Raw genomic sequence first — 24,280 nt, 5'->3', positions numbered from 1 at the left:
TGAGTGTGATATTGCAAAAATAAAAGTGACAACATTGTAGTCCAGGACTCCTATGAATTCTTCATCTCACCACTTTTGTAATGTTTGTGATTAAACTGTAAGATTTCAGGTGATGTTTACTCACAATATGTGAAATGTTGGACCAATAAATGCAACTGAGATTACTTGGAATTTTGTTTTGCAGTTGTATGCCAAGATTTTTATTACAGTGCAATGAATAAACATCTTCAAAAGCGGAAGCAGTAACTTCTTTATTTTTGCAGTAGTTTAACACGTTTTTTTTTTTTTTAAAGGATGTAGCGGCACAAAAACAGTAAAAATAACACGTTTAAACTAAATCTCATCTTTCACATCGCTGCTTTTTGTTATTTATATTTAAGTTCCCTGTTTACAGCTTTAAGACTTTTATTTCTGGTGTACATGTGAGATGCAGATTACTTATCGCAGTACAACAGATGTACGAAGTCTGAACACAAATATGAACTGTGATATTATCATAACTGACTGAAGCCTGTGAGCTGCAGGGCGTTAAGGGCCTGTTAACATCAACATCTTGAAAAAGCAAAAAGTAAAGTTACAGTATGAGATCCCCAAACTGAAATCAGTTTCTCTTCACTTGAGCGTAGAGCTCCTCTGGACCACCAGCTGTGTGCGTAACGCTCCTCTCTACCTTCAACACTTGGACCTGTGCGTACACCGTCTCCTGCTGCTGTCCGCCGTCCTGCACTGAGACGGTGAGACGTTCAGGTCTCTGCCTGGAGAAGCTGACATCTTCATAATGGATCTCCTCCTCTTTTATATTTGCCGGCGCTTGAAGAGCAAACTCGTCCCTTGTTTGACTCTGAGGGGAAAATGTACTGAATTAGAAATGTTGGGAGATGAATCCGTCATCATCAGGTCCGATGTATCAACTGCATCAATGCTTCTGTTGCATTTCACTGTAAATGGGTCAGAAATTAGAGAGCTAATGTCATATTTGTTAAGTTAACACACCTCACAGTTATTTAATATTTGGTTCAAACAGCTGATGAACATCGACCTGCTCTTCAATGGTTTGCAGTTAGTTACTGAGCAGATTTAAAGGACTTCTGCTGGTGTATAAATCTGGCCTGGTGTGAACCCGAACCTATTTCACTGCATGAATACAGGTCTGCAAACAACCCCGATGGTTTGTAGTTGTTCCATCCAGAGTTGGCGGAGACCTCGGGTTAATTTCAACCAATCAACTCGCGCCTAAACCGGCCGCCACTCTTCCACCGCTGCCACCTCCAAAACACTTTTTCCTGCGTACAAACATCGACTGTATATGTTCAGCATATTTTTAAAGTTGTTTTGAATGAACGCCAGCAGCGTGACGGGCCGCTGAGTGTTCAGCGTGTTATTCCGGTCACCGAGAGATCGTCTCTGTCACCAGCCGTCCAATCACAGTGACGAGGAGGCGGGACAGACGCACTAACGACCGACACTGGCCGGTGATTGGTCCGCCTTTCAGCGTGGCTGCGTAATCAGAAACAAGTCTAATTACCAGTCGGTTACAACAACGAAGAAAACTGAAGCTGTGAGTCACAGTTGGTTCATCCAGACTACTATAAATCATGTAAAAGCCTAAAATAATAAATGTGTCTGATGTGCATGAGGACTAGTTGTTACTGTTCTTATAATAGAAGCTTATTCTCATGAAGTCATCATCATTCATCCAACCACTTCTCTGACACCTACACACACACACACACACACACTCAATTTATATTTGATAACATTTTTAGTATCAAAACTACATTAAACTTGCACCACACCGACTCACTGAACACCTGAGCACCGAGGATTCATGTCTGTCAGCAGATCAGTCAGTAAATGTACACTTCTTCTTCTTCATCTTCTTCTTCTTCATTCTCTTCATCACCAATATGTACTTTTAACTGTCCTGTTGTCAATTATTGTAAAAAAAGAAACACAAAGTGAGGAAATTGTTTTAACCTTAAATTTATTGAAAGAAACGTGAATAGAAGACAAAACATGCCAAATTTACAGATTATTGATGAAGTTGTGTTTAATTTTGAGTTTGCTACATAAAAGGAAGAAAACATGAACTTTGTTTGAGCTCCACAGAGAAACAAGAACTTTATATTACAAAGATTTTATCTTAAAATGTTCCTCTTTAGTTCACCTTCTACAAAGCAGTATTATGTCATATGTACAGGCCTGGATGATGCTGCGATCCACTAAAATATCATTAATAACATGTGCAGACAGAAATAAGAGATAAAGATAATAAATCAGTCCGTTGACGAAGAGCTCGACATCTTCCTCCTCTCCTTGTAGCTTCATGATGCCTGAACCTCGACCATGTTGACATAGTCTGCTTCTTTTGTGTCCTGTTGAAAAAAACACACACACACACACACACACACACACACACACACACACACACACACACGCACGCACACACCCACCCAAAAACACACACATACACACACACACACACACACACACACACACACACGCACGCACACACACACCCAAAAACACACACATACACACACACACACACACACACACACACACACACACACACACACACACACACACACACACACACACACCATCGGTCACTAATTACCAGTCGGTTACCACAACGAAGAAAACTGAAGCTGTGAGTCACAGTTGGTTCATCCAGACTACTATAAATCATGTAAAAGCCTAAAATAATAAATGTGTCTGATGTGCATGAGGACTAGTTGCTACTGTTCTTAAACCAGCTTCCTGATGGCATCCAGAAACGGACAGAAACAGTCGACTGATGTTTGGCTTGTTCAGTCTTTTGTGGGTTGTTGCTCAACGTTTCCAACCACAGTGTTGTTAACAGGCTGTTGTGTCACATTTTCTATGTCTCTGCTCAGTAACCTCAATAATGTTCTGCTTACTATTCACGTCATTTACATTCGTAGAGTGCAATTAAAACAGTGCAGCACTGTACAACAAAAAGTTTCGCATTTTCTCACCTGAGTCTGTTGACGAGTTGAATATTTGGACTTGAACCAGCTGGAAAACATGAGAGAGCTGTCATAGTAATTATATATAGAGTGAGAGAGTAAAGGCTGGTATAAAACATACATTATTCAATGTGCATCAGTGACAAACATCTTATTGAAATCAACTGGTGGAGGTTGTGGGGGAAACTAAAGGAGGACTGATGTTTATAAATCAAACAGCAAGTCGCCTACAAAAAACAACTTGCATGACATGTTTGTTTGATGGTAAACAAATTTAATGTGAGGAACCAAATTTCCATATCACCTATTTATGATGCTCTCACCTTAAACACCTTCAACATTCAGATGCTTTAATTTATGATACTTACCATATAAAAAAAACCAGAGGGATGAGAGTAATGAAAGTACTCTTCACAATAAGTAGAAGCCGTAGTAGAAAGCTCCCTGTTCCTGGAAAAATGAGACTAAGTGACTAAAAGAATACAGACAAAATACTTGGAAAAGTTAATAGATTTAAGTAAATAAATTGGGTTTTCACTGATTTTATATTAATATAGTAAAATGCTCTATAATGGATTAAAACAAAACATAATTGAACTCTACAGCAGCAGAAGAGAAGAGAGCAGATTCAGTTTTGCATTTACCTGCATTATTCACATGAATCCACGATGACGTCTGATTACCAAAAATATTTGCGGCCACACAGTAATAACTTTCTGTATCTGTCTCACTGGTCATCTTGAAGCTGTAAATCTCTCCTTCAGCTACTTTCATGGGTCCATCTGTGCTGTTCTTGAACCAGGTGAAGCTGCTGACGGGAGGCTTGGCTCTGCTGGAGCAGGTGAGATTCACCGAGCTGCCTGCTGACACCAAACCTGATGGACTGATGGATGCTGAGGTGTCTTTAGGAGCATCTGAGGAGAAAGTGACAGATTTTATTCATTAGAAACAGCTGACATGAATCATGACGTGCTGACAGGATCCAGTAACAAACTCTGGTCGTCTCACATGAAACATTGAGAGTCACTTCTGTCTCTGCTGTCTTGAAATCTCCTTCATTCACAGGATATCTGGCAGAGCAGCTGATGTTGTTTCCATCATGTGAGTCTGACAGAGTGACGGTCTCCTGGATTTTAGTTGTAAAGGTTCCATCTGTGTTTTCCTCCATGTTGTTGTGAGAGTCTTGTTGGAGAGTCCAGGTGAGTTGAGGAGGGGAGTGTGGACAGGGAGTGAAAGCTGAGCAGGTGATAGTGACAGACTTCTTCTCCTTCAGATCACCTGAGATTTCAATTCTGGGTTTCCGAGGAGAATCTGTGTTTTCAGATGAAACAGATTTTACACAGTAATATAAAGCACATTTACTAGACACTAGACAAATAACAAAGACTTGGCCAAACACTGTAAATTATTTGATCCTACACCTAAAAAAGTGATGATAAATGTGAAGGATTGAAGATATTAAAATCAAAGATTGTTTAATGTATACTGTGTCCCAGCAGGATCTTCACTGATACTGCTGATAATCCTACAGTTCATGTTTAATTTCACAGTGAAGATTATATTCATGGTGTTTGTTCTTTTAAATTAAAACATCTTTTGATTACACTTTTCATTCTGAACAATAATATAATAGATTGATAAAAACAAAACTTTGTTACCTTTAACTGTTATTTGAAGAGGATCACAAAACGCTGTTGACCTGAATGGCCAGTTCTCAATTCTGAAGAAGTATTTGTCTGAATGATTTGTACTTAAATTAGAGAACAGAGTGGTGCAGTTTGTTTCATTCAAGTTTCCAGTAATTTTTATTGGATATTTGGAAACTTTCACACTACTGTTGAAAACTACATTATGTTGTCTGTTCTGGAAATTTGGATAATTTTTAATCCACACTCCAAAGGTTTCTCTTGTGCTGTTAAATGATGATGTCGATGGTATCGATGGTTTTGGTGTAAAAGAACAAGGGATTTGCAAACAGGATCCACTCAGTGCTTCCATCTGCTTTGGTGCAGTGATGTCGAGGTCTGTATGATAAAGACAAGCAGCCAAAACACCTGTAAAATCAGAATAATGATTAACACAAGTTCTTTATATATAAACTACAATCCTGCAACATGTATGAGTCCTTTAAAAAATGTCCTTTCAAATATTAGAAAGTTTGAATGATGCGAGTCTGTAAATAAAAGTGAGTGAACAAACAGCTCACCTGGAAGAAAGAAGACACTCAGTAACATGTTGACTGTCACCACGTTCACAGACAGAGCTGCCAGGAAATTCATCTCCAGACTGGAAAAAGAAGAAAACCATGTTGTATTTTAGTGTCTTAATCAAAGAACAATTTTAACAAAGTATTGACATTTTTAAAACAACATCAAATTCAGACATTCAAACCAGAAAATTTCCCCAAACAACCAGATGTTTGTGTTAGAAATGACGATTACTAACATCTGTTGAAAGTTTTCAAAATTTCAAATTCTAAATCACCCAAATTCACTTCTTGATGTTACAGTTTCAATTTTACAGAAGCAGCCGGAAATTTATTTGTGATTTATTTCAGTAAAACTAATTCATAAAATATAAAATGTGTTTTCGCTCAAGTAATTTTTTTTTTAAAAATGTAGTTTTCTTACCGAATGAATCTGCAGCTCAAACGGAGAAAGAAGTTGAGTTGATCAGCCGCCGATCAAATAACCAACTTCCCTGTTTGTTTGCTGTCATGTAAAAGCAAAGAGACTTGTTGTTCCACGAAGTCTTCATCCTTCCTGCTCCGACTCTGTCAAAGAGGAAGTCACCTTTTTGGGGCATCTTGAGCTCAGCAGGGTGTGAATGACGTATTCATTCTCAAACATGGTTTTAATCACATGTCTGACCTTCATCTGTCTGCTGAACAGTAGATTTAACAGTCAGATGTGTAATATGTTGAACATGTTTAGTTTAGTTTGAACGAACTGCTGTTTCTTCTGCAGGAAATCTGTTTTAACATGAATGTAACTTGTGTTGCTTTTTAAACTCTGCTAAGTAAAGAAGATTTATATTTGTAGTTCCCTGTTAACTATTGATGATTACAAGGATGACAGATTATAAATGATTGAACTATGAACATTTCAATGTCTCCTGGTGACACAAACTGCTGACTTTAGTTTAAATGGCATCAAATCAAAGAAAACAAAACTCTCATTGATGCTACGTTTCTTATATTTAAATGAAGTGTGTTTTGCTTTCAGAGCACCTGACGAGCTTGAAGGAAAAATGACTGACTGCAGATCAGATGAGGAATTTGTTGAAGTTTTCTCAGATGTTAATGAGAAATATTATTAGAAAAAGTTGAGAGCTGTGAACTTCATGCAGCGCAGAGTTAATGTGTTTGATTATTTTTCACTTGTCAATAAATTTCAGCCAACAAACAGCAGAAGCAAAGTCTTTCATATAAATGAATAAAAACCAAATGTGATCAATAGAAATAATTCTTGTATCGACATGATGAAGAAACTTATGAAACAACGTGGCTGCAGTCACAGTGAGAATCCTGCAGAACACAAAGAACCAACTTCCTGTTTACTTGAAGGACTCAACTTATTCTAATGAAGTTATCATCATTCATCCAACCACTTCTCTATGACACACACACACACACACACACACACGCGCACGCACACACACACACACACACACACACACACACACACACACACACACACACAGATAAAATTCTCACGCAAGACTCTTTGATGACAAACGTTGTGTTTTTAGAAATTGAAATTAAATTCAGAATACAAAACCAGTGAGAAAAAACAGAATGCAGACGCTTCGATCTCACCTCCAAGCAGAAGCGAACCATTTCAGCAACATGAGGGATGATGATGGACACCTCACTCTCCATGAGCTCATTAAATACCTCCATGGCCTCACTGGCTTCGTCCTGTGCAGACAGACATCCCCGGTAAATTAGCACATCTGGTTTATCCACTTTTAGACTTGACTGGCAAACAGAAACAACAGTACACGTGAAAATGTCACAATTTACCTGATCAGACTTGATGAGGTGTTTCAGAGCAACAATCACACTGGGGATAAGAGAACGCATCTGGTTCTGTGGGACACAAAAATGTCACTTCATTTACTCATTAAAAAGCATCTTCTAGATTTTCAAAATTACCACATTTTAGCTTGAATACTTGTTTGTTTAAACTTAATTTGTGATACAACTAAAGTAATGCAATTGTAAATGAATCCCATCTGTACTGGCTTAAATGTCTCCACGTTATCTGAAGCTCTTGACAGATGTCAAAGGGAAAACAGTAGCACTGCCTCACCATCTCTTCTGTGCCAGTGTATGCAGTTATGGCTGTGAGAGTGAGGATGCAGTAGTACAAGGCTGATGGGTTGCTGAGGTCCTGCAGCACAGTACTGAACAGCTGTATCAGCTGGCAGTAGTGAGGCTTGAAAGACTCGGGATTGGATTCCATCACTTTATTCAGCAGCAGCAGGCCAACCTGATCGGACAAAAGAGAGTTGATATTTCCAAGAATATCAGGGTTTCCCATACATATACTTTACTTGGGCGGGCCGCACATTTAAATTGACGGATATTTGGCGACCCATTTTTTTTTTTTCTGCATTTTTTATTTATTTATTTTTAATCTGTCCAAGAGGATGACACTTTTGATGCTTGAACCGTTTTGAAACCTGTGAGCAAGATGTCTGACTCCCACTGCAGCACCATGCAGCTTCACTCACTCACACTCTCACGCCGCCTACTCTGAAAGACAGCGGCAGACCGTCTTTTCACGTAAGGGCTGAAACACAAGCAATCTGTTGAGACATCCAGAGAATCCGTCACATCCAGGCAGAGATGCAAAGTTCCTGACCGCCAAGCTTGAAGTTCAGGTGTCAGTGCTCTAATGTGAAAGCAGCCTGCCGCCACATACAGGGGGAACTAAATTATACAAACATGGCTTACCAACTCAAAGTAACCATTAATCAGCTGATAATTATGGGTGCTTTCAAACTAAAACTTTTTGAAGGTCTTATTTCAAAATTACAGTTCATGTTTAATTTATTTGATTATTTAACCTTGCATTTCCTAACTGTTGCATCATCAGTGTACCTGTCTGTCATTAGGGTTGCTGCTCTTGGTGGACTGATTGAGAAGCTGCAGCAGGGCAGGCCAGCGGTCTGGTGTCTCATGTTTCACCATCACTGCGCACAGTTGGGAGAGCGAGTGCTGAACTGTGTGCCTGCAAAGCAGAGATACACAGGTGTTCATAAATAGGTAGAGCTGCATAATGTAGTTCACGTTTTATCAGCGTCAATGTCATTTACAACAATATGCTTACTCTGTTTCCTGCATGAAGGCCTGCAACACCAGCGCCTTCAGGCTGTGTGAACGAAAGCAACTATTACAATCACAGCTGATTCAACTTCGTTTCAAATAGACCAGCTGGTTTCAGTGTTACAATAGCAATAAAGAAAAGTACAAAGCGAACCTCTCTCTGTCATTGGGGCTGATCTTCTTCCAGTGTTTCTTCACTCTCATCCTCAGCATCACTGTAGCTGACTGACGAATCTGTACTCATCAAAAAAAAAAAAGAAGGAGAAAAGGATGAAAGCTCTGTTTATGTAGATGAACCCACACAGTGACATGACACCCATCTCTCTCTCTCTCTCATACACACTAGTTGTGGACATGATGGCTCCTCTGAGATAAAACGGTACCTGGTGGTTTCGGGAGCCGCTCATGACAGCACACAGGGCCGGTATAATGGCCGGGTCTTTAAAAGCTTGTTTCAGCTGGACTGTGGCCTAAAATGAGACAAAAGGTACGAGCTCGATTGACTACCACGTGTTACAGTACATCAACAACAACAACAACAACAACAACAGGGCTCCAAAATGACCGACAATCCTAAGCCTAGATTTCCCTTTCAAGTGACATGTTTTACTAAAACAGTCACCGATATTTTGACAGTTATCCAGACGTCCGTTACCAGACGTTAACGTGTCTGTCAGCGAGCTTCAGTCCGTAACCGTTACCTCTAACCGGTAACGTTAGTTTTCAACCTCAACTTTAACAAAGTTATTTACGGTGTTTACCTGCTGAATAACCGCGTTATCAGGCTGCGTCAGCTTTAAAAGAATTTGCTCGAGTTCCTCCGTCATTTCGATAGTTCAGTGATTTCACCTTCACTAAATCTGGTCGTGACCGTTGACGTCTATATTTCTAAATAAATAGGTAAAACGTTGTCCCGTCGCGGGTTTGGTTTGGCTTACACAAGTGTGCTACACTTGTCAAATATGTAAACAAAGTCTCTCTGGAAATGTTTAAAAGCGAACGAAACGAGTTTTGTCGTGGGGAATTAAAAAAGAAAGAAAGAAAGAAAGAAAAAGTCTCTTTTAAATCGTCGGGTGTGTCACGAAGTTTTCCAGCCGAGGAAGAGAGTGACAGGTTGGAGCCTTCAGCTCGAGCTGGTCTGTGAACGCTTCAACGGCCAGCACGCGGGGCAGAACCGGCCGGAGGTTCCACGTGAGATGAGTTAAAGGGACCTGCAGATTGCGGGGATTTTCAGTGTCGTGCAAACAAACAGCGCCTTCAAATGGAGAGGAGGACAAATCCCCGCGTTTGAGAAGCTGAGAGTTTTGGGGCACGTTTCCGTGTTGATTAATTACTTCAATAAATTGATAGTCAGAAAGTGTTGCAAATACATTTTCTGTCGATTCTCAAACAGAAAGTAAAACAATGTCAATATTAATTGTTAACAATAATTAATAATTAATTATTGTTAATTATTTTAACAATATTTGTTTGTTAATAATAACAAAAAATGTTCTGTACTTTGTACATAAGTGTGTTTCTACTATAAAATGTCCCACTCAGTATGTAACATACATACACACATACATGATTGATGGATGGATGGATGGATATGTTCCTACAATGGTAGGGGAAACTGAAGTTACAATCATCTGAAATTACTATATTGTTGGAAATTTAATCAACAACTGCAAAGTTATGATGACATACATTTATTCATGATAATCCAGTCTTATATATCATATCATAATATAAGGGGCAGTTCACCAAGATTAGTGCTTTTGATACTTTATATTGCCCCAATTATAATTTTACTTCCATCAAATGTTAAATACAAGATGAAGAAGAAGTTACTGACTGTGCATTTAAATCAAAGTGCCTTATTTGTTGCAGGCCTGGGTGATTTGGGGAAAAGTGGGAGTGACAAGATACAACAGCAACGTGGCAGACTTTTAAAACAACAACAAAAAATGGGGTTAAATATAAAAATCACACACACACACACAAACAAAGACATCTTCAGAGAGCAATTTACTCTCGGACTGAGCAAAATCTTCACTTGTCGTCTGAGGACTGCAATAAATCTAACTCACTATACCAGGGGTGTCAAACATACGGCCCGCCAGGATGACTTTGCTAAGTGTGAAAATTACAGAAAGACATAAATTGCATTTCTATGAGAATATGGAGGTTTATGAGTACAAACATTTTGTAATTGTTTTAATCGATCCAGTAATTGCTTCAAAAACAGCGTAAATGCGATGTCTGCTCCGGAGGCAGAAGCGGCTGCCTGGGGCAATCTGCTAGTTTATTGTAGAAAAACCTTAAAATAGGGTTTATCATCCAAAAACCTCCACCAATGATTTAAACATAGAGAAATATTGTCGTTATGTATGCGTTATTATGCTATGAATTTACTGGTCTGGCCCACTTGAGATCAATGTGGGCAGTATGTGGTCCCTTACCTAAAATGAGTTTGACACCCCTGCACTATGCGTTTCTAGTTATAAACCGACTGGTGATTACCGTTTCCTGTTTGATTTATTATTGAGTTGTTCAAAGGGAGACATGCAATACATTTCAAACGTAATAAAAAATTATACAAATGTATGGCTATTATAACCCTATTTTAACTGTTGCACAGCCTTTCAAATGCCAGACAGAATACATGGTTCAAAAGCAAAGACAAACCAGGATGCAGTCAGCCTGTCATCAGAGGTCATTGTCTAATCCTCTTGGCACCTACCAATGCTAATGCATTGCTCAACACACTCCATCAACATTAACCCCATCCTTCCTGTGTGTCTTGGCCTCTACAAGATCAAACAAATGCATCCAGGCCAGCCAGAGCTCTGTTAGAGATGCTGATGCAGCCATTACCCTCTCCTTTCACTCATTGTCTCACAGTTAATTGAACCATTACCTCAATACAGACAAGGAAGGTGTGTAAAAACACACTCTGGGTGGTAATGATCACTCTAACCTATTCCATCTTTCTGAAAAGGTTTGCTGATGGAGGAAAAAAATGTCCCCCATGTCATACAAGGCAGGAGAGAAGGGAAGCTGGTTTGACTTTCTGGTTTAAACCCACCCTCATAAAATATCCATGCTTGTGATCCAGAATCTATTAATCTGCAGCTGAGCCTGGTGAAAACAAAATCAGTTATGCAACTAGTAAACTTGTGATCAGGGGTTAAAAGCACTAAAGGTTTGTGTGCTGCCATTGCAGGAAATTAAGAGGAGCCCGGGGCTCTGTAGCAGCTGCTTGGTTTGCCTGTTCAACATTGGGAATACAGCAAAACTCACAAGTCAATGTTGGGGACATTGAGTAAAATAGTTAAGCAGGTCCTTAATAATGTGAATGTTGTGAGTTTAGGTACAGTTCATTTATTGTTAAAGAAGAGGGCTAAATTAAAAATGGTTTACCTTTATCAATTGTTGCTTTTGTTTTTTTGTAACTGTTTTTTGTGTTCCCTAACCTGAAACATATTTAAAATGAGTAAGCTGAATCAATGGAAGTGATTGGCTGGAATGAAATCCCCCACATACCTGCTGACAACACCCACCACATGTACAGTTAAACAGGGGGGGGGGGGGCGATTCTCAGTAGACCATACCCAATTCAAAATCAAGTAAATTGGTATTTAAAGTAGGGGGCTGTACTCAGTTCCAGCGTATTCGTATTCAAATGAGCCAGACTTCAGTTAGGTTAGGTTAGGTTAGGTCATGACTTTATTAATCCCCAAAGGGACATTTCTTTGCTACAGCAGCAGACATGAAGCAATAAGATAATATTCCATCTTTCTGAAAAGGTTTGCTGATGGCGGAAAAAAAATTTCCCCCATGTCATACAAGGCAGGAGAGAAGGGAAGCTGGTTTGACTTTCTGGTTTAAACCCACCCTCATCAAATATCCATGCTTGTGATCCAGAATCTATTAATCTGCAGCTGAGCCTGGTGAAAACAACATTAGTTATGCAACTAGTAAACTTGTGATCAGGGGTTAAAAGCACTAAAGGTTTGTGTGCTGCCATTGCAGGAAATTAAGAGGAGCCCGGGGCTCCCAAGCAGCTGCTTGGTTTGCCTGTTCAACATTGGGAATACAGCAAAACTCACAAGTCAATGTTGGGGACATTGAGTAAAATAGTTAAGCAGGTCCTTAATAATGTGAATGTTGTGAGTTTAGGTACAGTTCATTTATTGTTAAAGAAGAGGGCTAAATTAAAAATGGTTTACCTTTATCAATTGTTGCTTTTGTTGTTTGTAACTGTTTTTGTGTTCCCTAACCTGAAACATATTTAAAATGAGTAAGCTGAATCAATGGAAGTGATTGGCTGGAATGAAATCCCCCACATACCTGCTGACAACACCCACCACAAGGACAGTTAAACAGGGGGGGCCATTCCCCAGTTCCAGTGTATTCATATTCAAATGAGCCAGACTTCAGTTAGAGATGTCCCTTACCCTCTCCTTTTGATCACTCTCTCACACCATTACCTTGAACCATTACCTCAATACAGACAAGGAGGGTGAGTAAAAACACACATGCTGGGTGGTAATGATCACTCTCACCTATTAGGTTAGGTTAGGTAGTTACTTTATTAATCCCCAAGGGGACATTTTTTTGCTACAGCAGCAGACATGAAGCAATAAGATAATATTCCATCTTTCTGAAAAGTTTTGCTGATGGCGGAAAAAAAATGTCCCCCATGTCAGGAGAGAAGGGAAGCTGGTTTGACTTTCTGGTTTAAACCCACCCTCATCAAATATCCATGCTTGTGATCCAGAATCTATTAATCTGCAGCTGAGCCTCCTGAAAACAAAATCAGTTATGAAACTAGTAAACTTGTGATCAGGGGTTAAAAGCACTAAAGGTTTGTGTGCTGCCATTGCAGGAAATTAAATGTGAACATTTCGGGGCCACCAGGAGCCTGGAATTTAATCCCCCACATACCTGCTGACAACACCTACCCACCACCCTGGTGGTTAAACATGGGGGGGGGGGGGGGAAGTCTCAGGAGGCCGTACCAAATTGTGTTCATATTTAAGGAACGATTCTTAATACACCAGACTGTGACCAGTTCGCGCATCAGAAGATCTTATCCAGTTGGATTTTATTCCTGTTCCAGGACCCGCTTCAGGAGGACAAATCCAGTTCGATCTTTTTTTTTTTTTTTATTTTTTTTATTTTATTTTATACACTTTATTAATCCCCGAGGGGAAATTTCTTCACTACAGCAGGGGGGCTCTCAGGGGGGAGATGCTGCAGCAGGCTGCCACTCGCGCGGCGCCAGGTAACCTGACCTGAGGTGCATGTTTTTGGATGATGGGAGGAAGCCGGAGAACCCGGAGAGAACCCACACTCTCATGTATTGATGAGTCTGAGGACTCCTTGGACGGTTTGGTGCCAAGACTTGAGCTGCTCTTGGATTTGAGTTTTGAGGTTTGAGTTTGAGTTTTTATCTCTGCAGAAAATTGGTTGGATGGATGAGCTCCATAAGCTGGACTTCACTACATTTTACAGGACCTATATGTACGCCGGGATGTCAAAGCAAAACCAGGAGCAGACTCAAAACAACATCACCAGCTGGGATGAAACCGGATTCCCTGACATGAGCAACTACAATTTCGAAGAACTGCAGGCGTACTACGACGCCGTCGACACAGCCGATATCAACAACCCTGTTACGCAGGCGGATTTCCCGCTGGACAGCCTGCACCAGCAAGCCAAGAACGGCCAAAACCTCCACCAGGGCTCCGGGGTTGTTCATCTCAACGGCGCCCAGGCCGGCAACATGTTGCTGCCCGGACCGCACCAGGCTCCCTACGACACACGGGAAAACGAGGCCAAGCAGACCAGGAGCGATTCAAACATCTCCATGGAGGCCCAGGTCTCACCAGGTATGTATCCAAAACCGCAAACTAGAGTCAGTCCACCCGCTGCTATTTTCATCATTTTTGTCAGTGCTTACATTTCCTCCTTGCATGCTGAGGGCGCCAATTTCTTCCTGGAGTTACATTGCATGACATTACGTTTCATTTAGCTGACGCTTTTATCCAGAGCGACTTACAATAAGTTGACCATGAAATCCAGCTGAGGTCTATCGTTGTTTCAGAAGGGTTTTCAAATATCCCGCCAATTATTTCTCCTTTCAAAAGAAAACTGGCGATATCTGGTGGCAGAATGTGATAGTGGCGACAAAATAAGTGCAGCAAAACGTTAGAAATAGTCCTTTACTGTAAGTACCGAAAGTGCAAAGAATATAAAAATAGTAGCAGTAAAATGTACCATGATATTATTTGATATTACATTACATTACATTTCGCTGACGCTTTTATCCAAACGCGACTTACAATAAGTGCATTTCAGACATGAGGCTACAAAACCCAGAACAACAGGAATCAAGAAAATACAATTTATTCAAGAAAGCCAAACTACAAAGTTCTATCAGTAAGTGTCATTTTAAGTGTTATTAAAGTTCTCCTATTCAAGGGATGGGCAGCACAGTGGTCAGCATTGTGGCCTCACAGCAAAAACAACAACAACAAAAAAGGTTCAGGGTTTGAATCCAGTCCTGGGCATTTCTGTGTGGAGTTTGCATGTTCCCCCTGTACTTGTGTGGATTCTCTCCAGGTTCTCAGGCTTCCTCCCAACACCCAAAAAACATGCACCTCAGGTTAGATGGCACCGCGCCAATGGCAGCCTGCTGCAGCAGCCCCCCCCTCTCCCCCCCTGCAGCTGTGGGCAGCTACTGGTAAACAGTGAAGGGGGGGAGGAAGGAGGAGGAGGAGGAGGAGGAGTAGTAGTAGTAGTAGTAGTAGTAGTAGTAGTAGTGGTGAATTTAGGAGGTTAAAGACCAGAGCTGCTGCATTCTGGATGAGCTGATTCTGGATTGAAACAACTCCTAGATATCTAAACAGTGACCATGACACACTGCTTTTTGTATTTTGTTTCTCTTGCAACTCACTACTACTACCACCTTATTGACTTGTGCTCACTGTTCCCCTTTCTCTTCAGAGTCCTGGGCCTCTGGCAGCAGCCAAGGGGGAATCCTTCCCCAGGCAGACCCCTCCTCATGGTCAGAGAAAGAGCTCTTCGAGAAGGAGCTGCTGACTTATACCACTTTATGGGACTTAGTGGCCAATGATCTTGCTCTGGACTCACCACTCACAGCCCCAAAAGAGACAAGGACTGATTCTGCTGATACTACTGATTCTGCTGATACCACTGATTCTGCTGATACCACTGATACTGCTGTTGTAACTAAACCCAAAGGAAAGGTGCGCACAGCCTTTTCAGAGGGTCAGTTGAAAATGCTCTTCCAGCGCTTCAGTGTTCAGAAGTACCTCTCCCCGATTGAAATGAAGAACCTGGCTGAAGTGACTGGGTTGACCTACAAACAGGTGAGAGGATTAATGAAGGTTCCTGCATGACAATCACAAAGACTTCTAATAGATCTTCTAATCAGTGTTTGTTTGAACTTGTTTTGTAGGTGAAGACCTGGTTTCAGAACCACAGGATGAACCTGAGGAGGCGTCAGAAGGACACCAGCTGGGTGGCGGAGCGCTATGCCATCTACAACAACGCCCCGCTTCATGGACCCATATTTAACATGCCCTCACACATCCCACCTGTAAGTACCTCCCGTTATTTCAAGCACTGGTCTACATATGCACTCAGGATGTTTGAGGCTAAAGTTTGTCCGGCCCGGGTTTCTTGTTAACTGATAACAGAGAAACGGCGGTTTGGACATAGAGCAAGACATCCAAAATGGAGGCCTAACCATAGTCTGGTTACGGCCTTAAAGGCGAGATGAAACAGTCAAATTAGATAAGCTTTGTAAATGGGATATGGTTGACCATAATATTATATAATTCTTAATGTGATAATGGTAATACTCCAACTAATTACATATGATGCACATTACATGCACGACTAAAAGCGGCTGCATTTTATACAGAATTTGAATCTCACTGAAGTGAGAGATGATTTTTTTTTTTGACTGAATATTTGAAGGTTAACGAACAATATTGCTTATTTTTTAATGTTCTTAAGTTAATGGGAAAAAAATTCCAGTATTTTTGTCATATTGTCAAGAATGTAAATAGTATTATTAATTTTGAAATGCCACTTGTTTGTTTTCCAGTATCAGGGAGGGATGCTGCCACAGTTGCAGGTGTGTTATAACCAGCACATGATGACGGCGCCTCCACAGAACCCGGCTCTCTATATGGGCGCCATGAATGGTCCAGCCGGTTCTGCAGGTTGCTCTTCCTGGCCCACCGGCTCAGTACAGTCTGCTGTGCCCAACACACCCCAGGTGACCAGCTGGCCTATGCCACCTGAGGTCGACCCATGTAATCGCCTCGGTGCCCTTAATCCGCCAACTGTTCCCCCGTCAACAATGTTGGCAACAATATTGGCTTCGAGAGCAGAGATGTGAGCAACCATAACTCCTTCAATCCTGCCATGATGTACAACCCCAGCCTGTAGTGAATTTTTGAGCTCACCAGTGTACACGCTTTTCTGTAAATATCATCTGACTTGTATACAAGAATCTCCTCCAGAAGTTTCCTGACTTGTAATTGAGGTAATTTTTATCCTGCCACATAGGCCTTGTTCTAACTCGTGTTTTACTGAATTTTATTGTGAACTTTTTTTGGAACTTTTTTAAACTTTTGTGTTTCCTTAACGTAGGTCACTGTGTTTTTTTGCCCTTAAGGTCAATAGACGTGTCCAAGTTAGATGGATCTTTTTTTTTTTTTTTTAACGTGTCAAGTAGTTGCAGTTGCTGACTATGTAATGCTCATTAATTTGTAATCACTGAATTGGAATGACAAACAAATACATTTGCCAAAAACAATAAAAAAATATATATATTTGCCAAAAAAATACATACTACACTATAAGTGTGAGACTTGTCTTTTTTGTTGTTGAAATGTGATTCATGTTGGCAGGGTATAAATACATTTCCCGAAGATAGGAGACAAAAAAGATGTTTGCTGACAAATGTATTGAAAAGCATTTTATTGAAAAGACTATTTACATCAGAACCAAATTCACAGTCAGTGGTGACCTTAGAATACAATTACAATATTGCTCCCATCACCAACAGCTCTTCAACCTACCAGGCATTGTTCCTCTTATCTACTGCAGGGCTGGTGCAAAACAATGTTATATTGGAACAGGCTGCTATGGTCAAGTGTGTGTGAAGGAAGAGGGTGGGGGTGGGGGGGGGGAGTATAGGAGCAAGTAACAACACTTGCTGCATAATTGATCAAAACTACAGTGAGTCATCTGTCTCAATAGTTGGTTAATATGGGGACTATAGAACATTTAGCTCCTGTCCTGCTTATATAGATACTGAAGTAGCAACCAGAGCAGGTGATGTCACACTGCATCGTACAATGTATTCAATGCATTCACTTGTATATCATACATTTCACCCATTCACTCCTGATGAGATAAAATCATCCCTTTGTCCTAAAATATTCCATTTTATCCTTAAAATCCATGATGATCTCACCACCCCAATTGTCCTTCATTTGTCCGTCCACCCAGCTATCCCTTATTCAAAAATGACGGTAGTTCAACTCCCTTCAAATCAAGGTAAAGGCCCCTGTGTCTCCTCCCATTAACACAATAGGAGGTGTTTGTTGTGTGTGAGTGAAAGAGCAAAAGAAAACAATGAAGATTGTCCATGTGTGCGATGAGGAAATATGTTTACAGCTGCGTGTGTGTGTGTGTGTGTGTGTGTGTGTGTGTGTGTGTGTGTGTGTGTGTACATATGTCTAATCCATCTTGAGACTCCGATAGATGTAACAGATAAATGCCAGTGAGGCCCAGAAGGACACGCTGCCCAGCATCAGTGAGAAGACGAGCGCTGTGAGCAGAGAGTAGCCGAAGAACTCTGTGCTCTGCACCAGGCCGCTCATAGACGACCGATTCCTATAGTAGAAAACCGAGTAGACGAAGATGAAGAGGCCGGTTGAGCCGGTGCTCAGCACGCTCCGCCACCACCACCGGTAGTCCTCGCCTGACAGCAGGAAGTAGGTCAGCGCCACCGAGATGCAGGCACCCACTGAGACGAGGATGGCGAAGACGCACAGCAGGATGCCATAGAGGGTGTAGTGCTCTCTGCCCCAAACGGTGGTGAAGATGTAGTACAGCTCCACAGAGATGGCACTGTGGGCAAGAATTCATGCAAAGTAGGCTTTAGTGTGAGAATCTGGAAATTAACAGGCAATATTTTCGTTTTTATTTGTGTGGTTCAATAGTATGAATAATAATCTAAAATGATCAGCCATGACGACACAAACCTATCACTTTGAAGTTTTACTCTCTTAAGCATCTTTCTGAAGCACTACCAACAACAGGCTGCTTTTTGTCTTTGCTTTTAAGATGCAAAGATATGAACGACCCTCTCTCCTGATTGGCTGACTTTTGAGTGGCACACGTCCCGGCCAATCACAGATTTTCTTCGATCTTGTTGCTTGCCAAGAACTCCACAGAATGATCGCCTTGTTTTCTTCCACATTAAATTTGGAAAGTGGGCCACACTGAGGATTGACAAGTGACATGATCGCAAACTTGTGAAAAAGTTTCTGGATACGAGCGGTGTGTATTTCTCAGTGGACTGACAGTTTTGATGTTTTCACTCTATTTGTAGATGTAGCTTTTTAATATAAAAAAAAAAAAGCATCGGAAATCTAAATTTATACAAATATATATGATACAAAACGGGTCCTTTAAATATGAATAAAGAGTATAAGTTATGAATGAACTTTAAATAGTTCATAAATAATTTGAAGCCCTAAACATGTTGTCTTTTAATCAAATTTGTTAACTTTGCTCTTCATCTTTTTATTTCCTTGCCCTTCAACTGTGCACTCTTGAGAGGAAATACTAAATGCTATTCAATTTTCTGGGCTCACCTGAAGGGTAGGAAGCCGCCGATGGCCATGTGTACGACCGGGTGTTTGTACCAGGGCTGTGTGGGAATCTGCCGGGGGATGTTACGCGTGCGGCACGGCGCCTGGAAGCTGCCAGCTCGGTTCTTTCCCACAATGCCGCCGGTGACGGTGAGGGGGAAGCCCACCAGCACCCAGGCGCCCAGCAGGAGGAGCACGGTGGTGGCCGGCAGAGCCTGCGTGGAGCCGCTCCACCAGTGGATCGAGTTCACTACACTCCAGGTGAGGAACAGAGGAGCTGCAGGAACAAATGACCGAGTGAAAACAAGACCAGCATTGATTTTAATCAGTCCACGTACCGCTGCCTCAAAGTGTTGCAGAGCTGTCTAAAATGTAACGACAAAAAATGGATCCATTACTTGGTAAAGCAGAAGTTGAACTGGCCTGAAGGAATTTGTTTTCAAATAACTTTCTGTTCCTAAAGTACTAGAAAAGAAAGCGCGAATGCTGTTAAAACATTATTAAATAAATAAATAATGAACTGAGCAGGCTTGTCATATTGCACAGTTAATTATTAAATACCGCAATAACAAACAAGAGGTGCTCTACCTAGCCAGCCAAAAACTCCAACTGAAAATATGAGAAGAAGTAATCCTTTACGTCTGGTAAAGTCAGTTTATCGCCGATACTTTAAAGTAAAAGGAAAAGCCTTTGAGACAGGCCTTGTGATATTGGGCTATAATAAACTCTAACATTCATCACACTTGTTAATCCTCAATGATACGTACAATGCCTGTGGTGAGTCAATGAATAACCTGTGAAAACATTGATAAGTAAAAGAACATTTAGAGCTTCAACTGCACTACTGAAGTTTTAGAAACATATTTATGAAGAAACAGATTCAGAACATCCCACTTCTTGCTTGTAGACAATCTAGCAAGGTGCATCCATGTCTTTTATTTCCTCTTCTAAAACAAGGCGTGACACACACACACACACACACACACACACACACACACACACACACACACACACACACTGCAAACAAACACTTGCAGCACTTTCACAGCCTCTTAATAGGATGCAGTTCATTTCATTTCCACTGGAGGTCACTGTCCGTTCTGTGCCCGTTAACACAGAGCTTTTTATTTTATTAGCCAATCACATCTTTTAGAAGGACGTATCCTACCTAGCAACGGTGTCAGCTACATCTCACTAAGATAAGGGTTTCAGAGTTGCTCTAAGAAGTTTACTAACTCACTCTTAAGACCACTTTGCTCAACATTTTTTTGAAGTTTGGAGCTCGCTGAGAGGAACTGTTTGTGAAGATCAGACACAGTATGAACTGAGATAAACAGCAGACAGCAGATAAGTTCTGGATCCAATCTCTCACATTAAATAACACTATGAACGCTCAAGGTAGAACAAACTGTCCTCTTTCTACACAGGAAGCTCGACACCCTGCGCTCACCCCAACTCCCGCTTCTGCGCCCCGGCGGCTCAGTGTCCCATCATCGACCCCCAGTGGGAGAGCGAGGAGGGCGTTCCCATTGACGCCATCATCTTCGGTGGCAGGAGGCCTGAAGGTTGGTGTCGACGACACAGATGAAGAGGTTTTTTTACTTTGACCTCGTATTAGAAGTAGAGGGAAAAAGAAGCAGTAAAAATGTGGAGAATCCTTCTTTTCTTTCTTTGTTTCTACAGGTAGATTATTTCTAATTAGACAGTTTTTATATCCTGGAAAAGCTTTTGAAGTGACTTCAAGTATTTAAGTACACTGTGCACGGTCTGCCTGATGCAACACGATGTTTCTGTCTTCTTCTTTAACGTAATATAAGTTTGAGTCATTACAGCATAAACACCAGTTTCATATCAGCACAAGAACATTTACAACGGACAGAAGCTGTGCAGTAAACATGATGAAATGCTGATGTTGTCAGGAGTCCCTCTGGTCTACGAGTCTTTCAACTGGCAGCACGGTGTGTTCGTCGGAGCCTCGATGAGGTCAGAGGTCACAGCAGCTGCTGAGCATAAAGGTACGAAAATACACATGATGCTCTGTTGAGCTTCAGGTTGATCCAGAATCCTTCTGTTGATGATGTATTTTAAGACAATGGTCAGACACGGACTTTAAATGAACTTTTCATGAATCAAACGAGCTCGACGTCAATCTAAAAACCTGCAGAGGTTTCTTCACCCGTGAAGCTAAAAAGTTCATTTTAAATAATCATTTCACATTTGACAACCTGTTTTTATACATTTTGGATACATGCATGATTGTATCTCGCTCTGAGTTGTATTGTTTCCTTTCACCTCTCCAGGGACTGCAGATAGAAATGAGCTCGTAGCTAGATGTGGTACAAAGCATCTTTTTGAGATGAATGTATTTTGTACATGCTCCCTCTTATAAATAAACTCAATAAACTAAACTGAAGCTTCATCACATTTACAAAGTATTCAACTGTTTTTCCTTCAGGCAAGATGATCACGCACGACCCCTTCGCCATGCGTCCGTTCTTCGGCTACAACTTTGGCGACTACCTCGCTCACCGGCTGAGCATGCAGAGCCGAAAGGCGCCGACTCACCTGCCCAAGATCTTCCACGTCAACTGGTTCAGGAAAGACCCGGCGAGCGGCGCCTTCCTCTGGCCCGGCTTCGGCGAAAACGCCCGCGTGCTGGAGTGGATCTTCAAGCGCTGCGGCAGGGAGAGGGAGGACGAGGCGGCCAAGAAGAGCATCATCGGCTGGCTGCCGGTCGACGGCGCCATCGAAACCAAAGGCCTCGGGGGCAAGGTGGATATGGGCGCCCTGTTCGACGTGCCCGAGCCTTTCTGGCAGAAGGAGACCAAGGAGCTGAGAGCCTACTTCACCCAGCAGGTCGGAGCCGACCTGCCGGCTCAGGTGGAGGCCGAGCTGAAGGCGCTGGAGGACAGAGTGCACAGTTAAAACCCTGCTGACAGGAAGTACAGCAGAAGAAGGGAGGGAGACACAGGAGTCGGATCAGAACCAGAGACACTGACCGGGTTTACATACAGAGAGAAATGTGGAGCTTAGAAAGGCTTTTTACAGGTGAGCATCAAAACTGATGACCAGGTGGAGATACAAGCCACAAACATGGCAGCAGCTCCTATAAGAGCCTCGCTGCTCAGTCAGAATAATACAGAACTTATTCAATCACTAGTTAACCTTCTCTGTGCATGAAAACTCAGTCCGTGACCGCTGCCCTTCTCTGCATGAAGAGAAATCTGTTAGGAAAACCAAATGTACACTGCAACACCAACCTTACTTCACACTAATGCTGCAACACTTTGAGGGACCGGTGGCTGCGAGGGACGTGAATGTTCGGGTTTCCCAGAGAGAGAAGCTCATGTCACTACCTCCATTCACTCACAACTCCCGGCGTGGTGCTGGAGTACAATCAACCTCGTAGTGCCTTTTTGAACCAGGCAGCGTCCAGGCTGCGAGTGTTTACAGGCTGACGACCAAAGACCTTTTTTAAGGATAAATTCTGAAAGGGCAGATAAAGTTTGAACACTTTTACTAAATAAAAGTTTTGAATTACATTTTCAATACGTTATCAACTGAGTCTCACCAGATATTGCCCTTTATTTTAAATTGAGTGTGATATTACAAAAATAAAAGTGAGAACATTGTAGTCCAGGACTCCTATGAATTCTTCATCTCACCACTTTTGTAATGTTTGTGATTAAACTGTAAGATTTCAGGTGATGTTTACTCACAATATGTGAAATGTTGGACCAATAAATGCAACTGAGATTACTTGGAATTTTGTTTTGCAGTTGTATTCCAAGATTTTTATTACAGTGCAATGAATAAACATCTTCAAAAGCGGAAGCAGTAACTTCTTTATTTTTGCAGTAGTTTAACACGTTTTTTTTTTTTTAAAGGATGTAGCAGCACAAGAACAGTAAAAATAACATATTTAATCTAAATCTCATCTTTCACATCGCTGCTTTTTGTTATTTATATTTAAGTTCCCTGTTTACAGCTTTAAGACTTTTATTTCTGGTGTACATGTGAGATGCAGATTACTTATTGCAGTACAACAGATGTACGAAGTCTGAACACAAATATGAACTGTGATATTATCATAACTGACTGAAGCCTGTGAGCTGCAGGGCGTTAAGGGCCTGTTAACATCAACATCTTGAAAAGCAAAAAGTAAAGTTACAGTATGAGATCCCCAAACTGAAATCAGTTTGTCTTCACTTGAGCGTAGAGCTCCTCTGGACCACCAGCTGTGTGCGTAACGCTCCTCTCTACCTTCAACACTTGGACCTGTGCTACTACGTCTCCTGCTGCTGTCCGCCGTCCTGCACTGAGACGGTGAGACGTTCAGGTCTCTGCCTGGAGAAGCTGACATCTTCATAATGGATCTCCTCCTCTTTTATATTGACCGGCACTTGAAGAGCAAACTCCTCCCTTGTTTGACTCTGAGGGGAAAATGTACTGAATTAGAAATGTTGGGAGATGAATCCGTCATCATCAGGTCCGACGTATCAACTGCATCAATGCTTCTGTTGCATTTCACTGTAAATGGGTCAGAAATTAGAGAGCTAATGTCACATTTGTTAAATTAACACACCTCACAGTTATTTAATATTTGGTTCAAACAGCTGATGAACATCGACCTGCTCTTCAATGGTTTGCAGTTAGTTACTGAGCAGATTTAAAGGACTTCTGCTGGTGTATAAATCTGGCCTGGTGTGAACCCGAACCTATTTCACTGCATGAATACAGGTGTGCAAACAACCCGATGGTTTGTAGTTGTTCCATCCAGAGTTGGCGGAGACCTCGGGTTAATTTCAACCAATCAACTCGCGCCTAAACCGGCCGCCACTCTTCCACCGCTGCCACCTCCAAAACACTTTTTCCTGCGTACAAACATCGACTGTATATGTTCAGCATATTTTTAAAGTTGTTTTGAATGAACGCCAGCAGCGTGACGGGCCGCTGAGTGTTCAGCGTGTTATTCCGGTCACCGAGAGATCGTCTCTGTCACCAGCCGTCCAATCACAGTGAAGAGGAGGCGGGACAGACGCACT

General features: G+C 41.6%; 4 protein-coding genes across 7 annotated transcripts; 2 read left to right on the top strand and 2 right to left on the bottom strand.

The window, feature by feature from the left end:
• Positions 1–20: 20 nt before the first annotated feature.
• Positions 21–9,506, bottom strand: LOC138199418 (importin-4-like). 4 transcript variants are annotated; one of them, XM_069151482.1, is made up of 9 exons: positions 9,087–9,506; positions 8,709–8,795; positions 8,480–8,559; positions 8,330–8,371; positions 8,101–8,230; positions 7,307–7,486; positions 7,018–7,083; positions 6,811–6,912; positions 21–841 (listed from the first exon to the last, which is right to left on the bottom strand). In XM_069151482.1, the coding sequence occupies exons 1-9, from the start codon at positions 9,150–9,152 to the stop codon at positions 602–604; spliced, it is 993 nt and encodes a 330-aa protein (XP_069007583.1). In that variant the 5' UTR covers positions 9,153–9,506; the 3' UTR covers positions 21–601. The 4 variants fall into 4 exon arrangements, with proteins under 4 accessions (XP_069007583.1, XP_069007586.1, XP_069007584.1 ...); XM_069151485.1 differs by lacking the exon at positions 21–841 and adding an exon at positions 5,628–6,519; XM_069151483.1 differs by lacking the exon at positions 21–841 and adding an exon at positions 5,628–5,785.
• On the bottom strand, positions 1,968–5,631 carry LOC138199417 (cell adhesion molecule 3-like). Its single transcript, XM_069151481.1, has 8 exons — positions 5,624–5,631; positions 5,200–5,279; positions 4,652–5,047; positions 4,002–4,304; positions 3,638–3,907; positions 3,362–3,443; positions 3,003–3,042; positions 1,968–2,375 (listed from the first exon to the last, which is right to left on the bottom strand). Exons 2-8 carry the CDS (start codon positions 5,270–5,272, stop codon positions 2,325–2,327), a joined length of 1,215 nt encoding a protein of 404 aa, XP_069007582.1. The 5' UTR covers positions 5,273–5,279; positions 5,624–5,631; the 3' UTR covers positions 1,968–2,324.
• Positions 9,507–13,846: 4,340 nt separating the features above from the next.
• LOC138199203 (homeobox protein Hox-D3-like) lies at positions 13,847–17,034 on the top strand. The gene is made up of 5 exons (XM_069151140.1): positions 13,847–14,204; positions 15,322–15,707; positions 15,797–15,937; positions 16,451–16,661; positions 17,027–17,034. Exons 1-5 carry the CDS (start codon positions 13,847–13,849, stop codon positions 17,032–17,034), a joined length of 1,104 nt encoding a protein of 367 aa, XP_069007241.1.
• A 1,848-nt stretch (positions 17,035–18,882) lies between these two features.
• LOC138199202 (phosphoenolpyruvate carboxykinase [GTP], mitochondrial-like) lies at positions 18,883–22,994 on the top strand. Its single transcript, XM_069151139.1, has 5 exons — positions 18,883–18,888; positions 19,250–19,496; positions 20,663–20,800; positions 21,155–21,250; positions 21,691–22,994. The coding sequence occupies exons 1-5, from the start codon at positions 18,883–18,885 to the stop codon at positions 22,158–22,160; spliced, it is 957 nt and encodes a 318-aa protein (XP_069007240.1). The 3' UTR covers positions 22,161–22,994.
• The last annotated feature ends 1,286 nt before the right edge of the window (positions 22,995–24,280 follow it).

The sequence above is a fragment of the Embiotoca jacksoni genome, unplaced genomic scaffold (assembly GCF_022577435.1).
Source record: "Embiotoca jacksoni isolate LCO1_2020_lvr unplaced genomic scaffold, fEmbJac1.0.p SCAF_17, whole genome shotgun sequence".
NCBI lineage: Eukaryota > Metazoa > Chordata > Actinopteri > Embiotocidae > Embiotoca > Embiotoca jacksoni.
Note: the sequence above shows the minus strand (reverse complement) of the source record. Positions and strands in the feature narration are given on the sequence as shown.

Excerpts from the sequence above, each read along its gene's own strand:
- LOC138199418 (XM_069151482.1), bottom strand. The coding sequence starts at position 9,152 with ATGACGGAGGAACTCGAGCAAATTCTTTTAAAGCTGACGCAGCCTGAT. Across the intron at positions 8,372-8,479 it reads AGCCCCAATGACAGAGAGAG|CCTGAAGGCGCTGGTGTTGC; the intron begins GTTCGCTTTGTA and ends TCGTTCACACAG. Across the intron at positions 8,231-8,329 it reads GCCTTCATGCAGGAAACAGA|GCACACAGTTCAGCACTCGC; the intron begins GTAAGCATATTG and ends TCTGCTTTGCAG.
- LOC138199202 (XM_069151139.1), top strand. Across the intron at positions 19,497-20,662 it reads TCGAGTTCACTACACTCCAG|GAAGCTCGACACCCTGCGCT; the intron begins GTGAGGAACAGA and ends CTTTCTACACAG. Across the intron at positions 20,801-21,154 it reads CGGTGGCAGGAGGCCTGAAG|GAGTCCCTCTGGTCTACGAG; the intron begins GTTGGTGTCGAC and ends TGATGTTGTCAG.
- LOC138199417 (XM_069151481.1), bottom strand. The coding sequence starts at position 5,272 with ATGAATTTCCTGGCAGCTCTGTCTGTGAACGTGGTGACAGTCAACATG. Across the intron at positions 5,048-5,199 it reads GAGTGTCTTCTTTCTTCCAG|GTGTTTTGGCTGCTTGTCTT; the intron begins GTGAGCTGTTTG and ends CTGATTTTACAG. Across the intron at positions 3,444-3,637 it reads GATTCATGTGAATAATGCAG|GAACAGGGAGCTTTCTACTA; the intron begins GTAAATGCAAAA and ends TCATTTTTCCAG.
- LOC138199203 (XM_069151140.1), top strand. The coding sequence starts at position 13,847 with ATGTCAAAGCAAAACCAGGAGCAGACTCAAAACAACATCACCAGCTGG. Across the intron at positions 15,708-15,796 it reads CTGGGTTGACCTACAAACAG|GTGAAGACCTGGTTTCAGAA; the intron begins GTGAGAGGATTA and ends CTTGTTTTGTAG. Across the intron at positions 15,938-16,450 it reads TGCCCTCACACATCCCACCT|TATCAGGGAGGGATGCTGCC; the intron begins GTAAGTACCTCC and ends TTTGTTTTCCAG.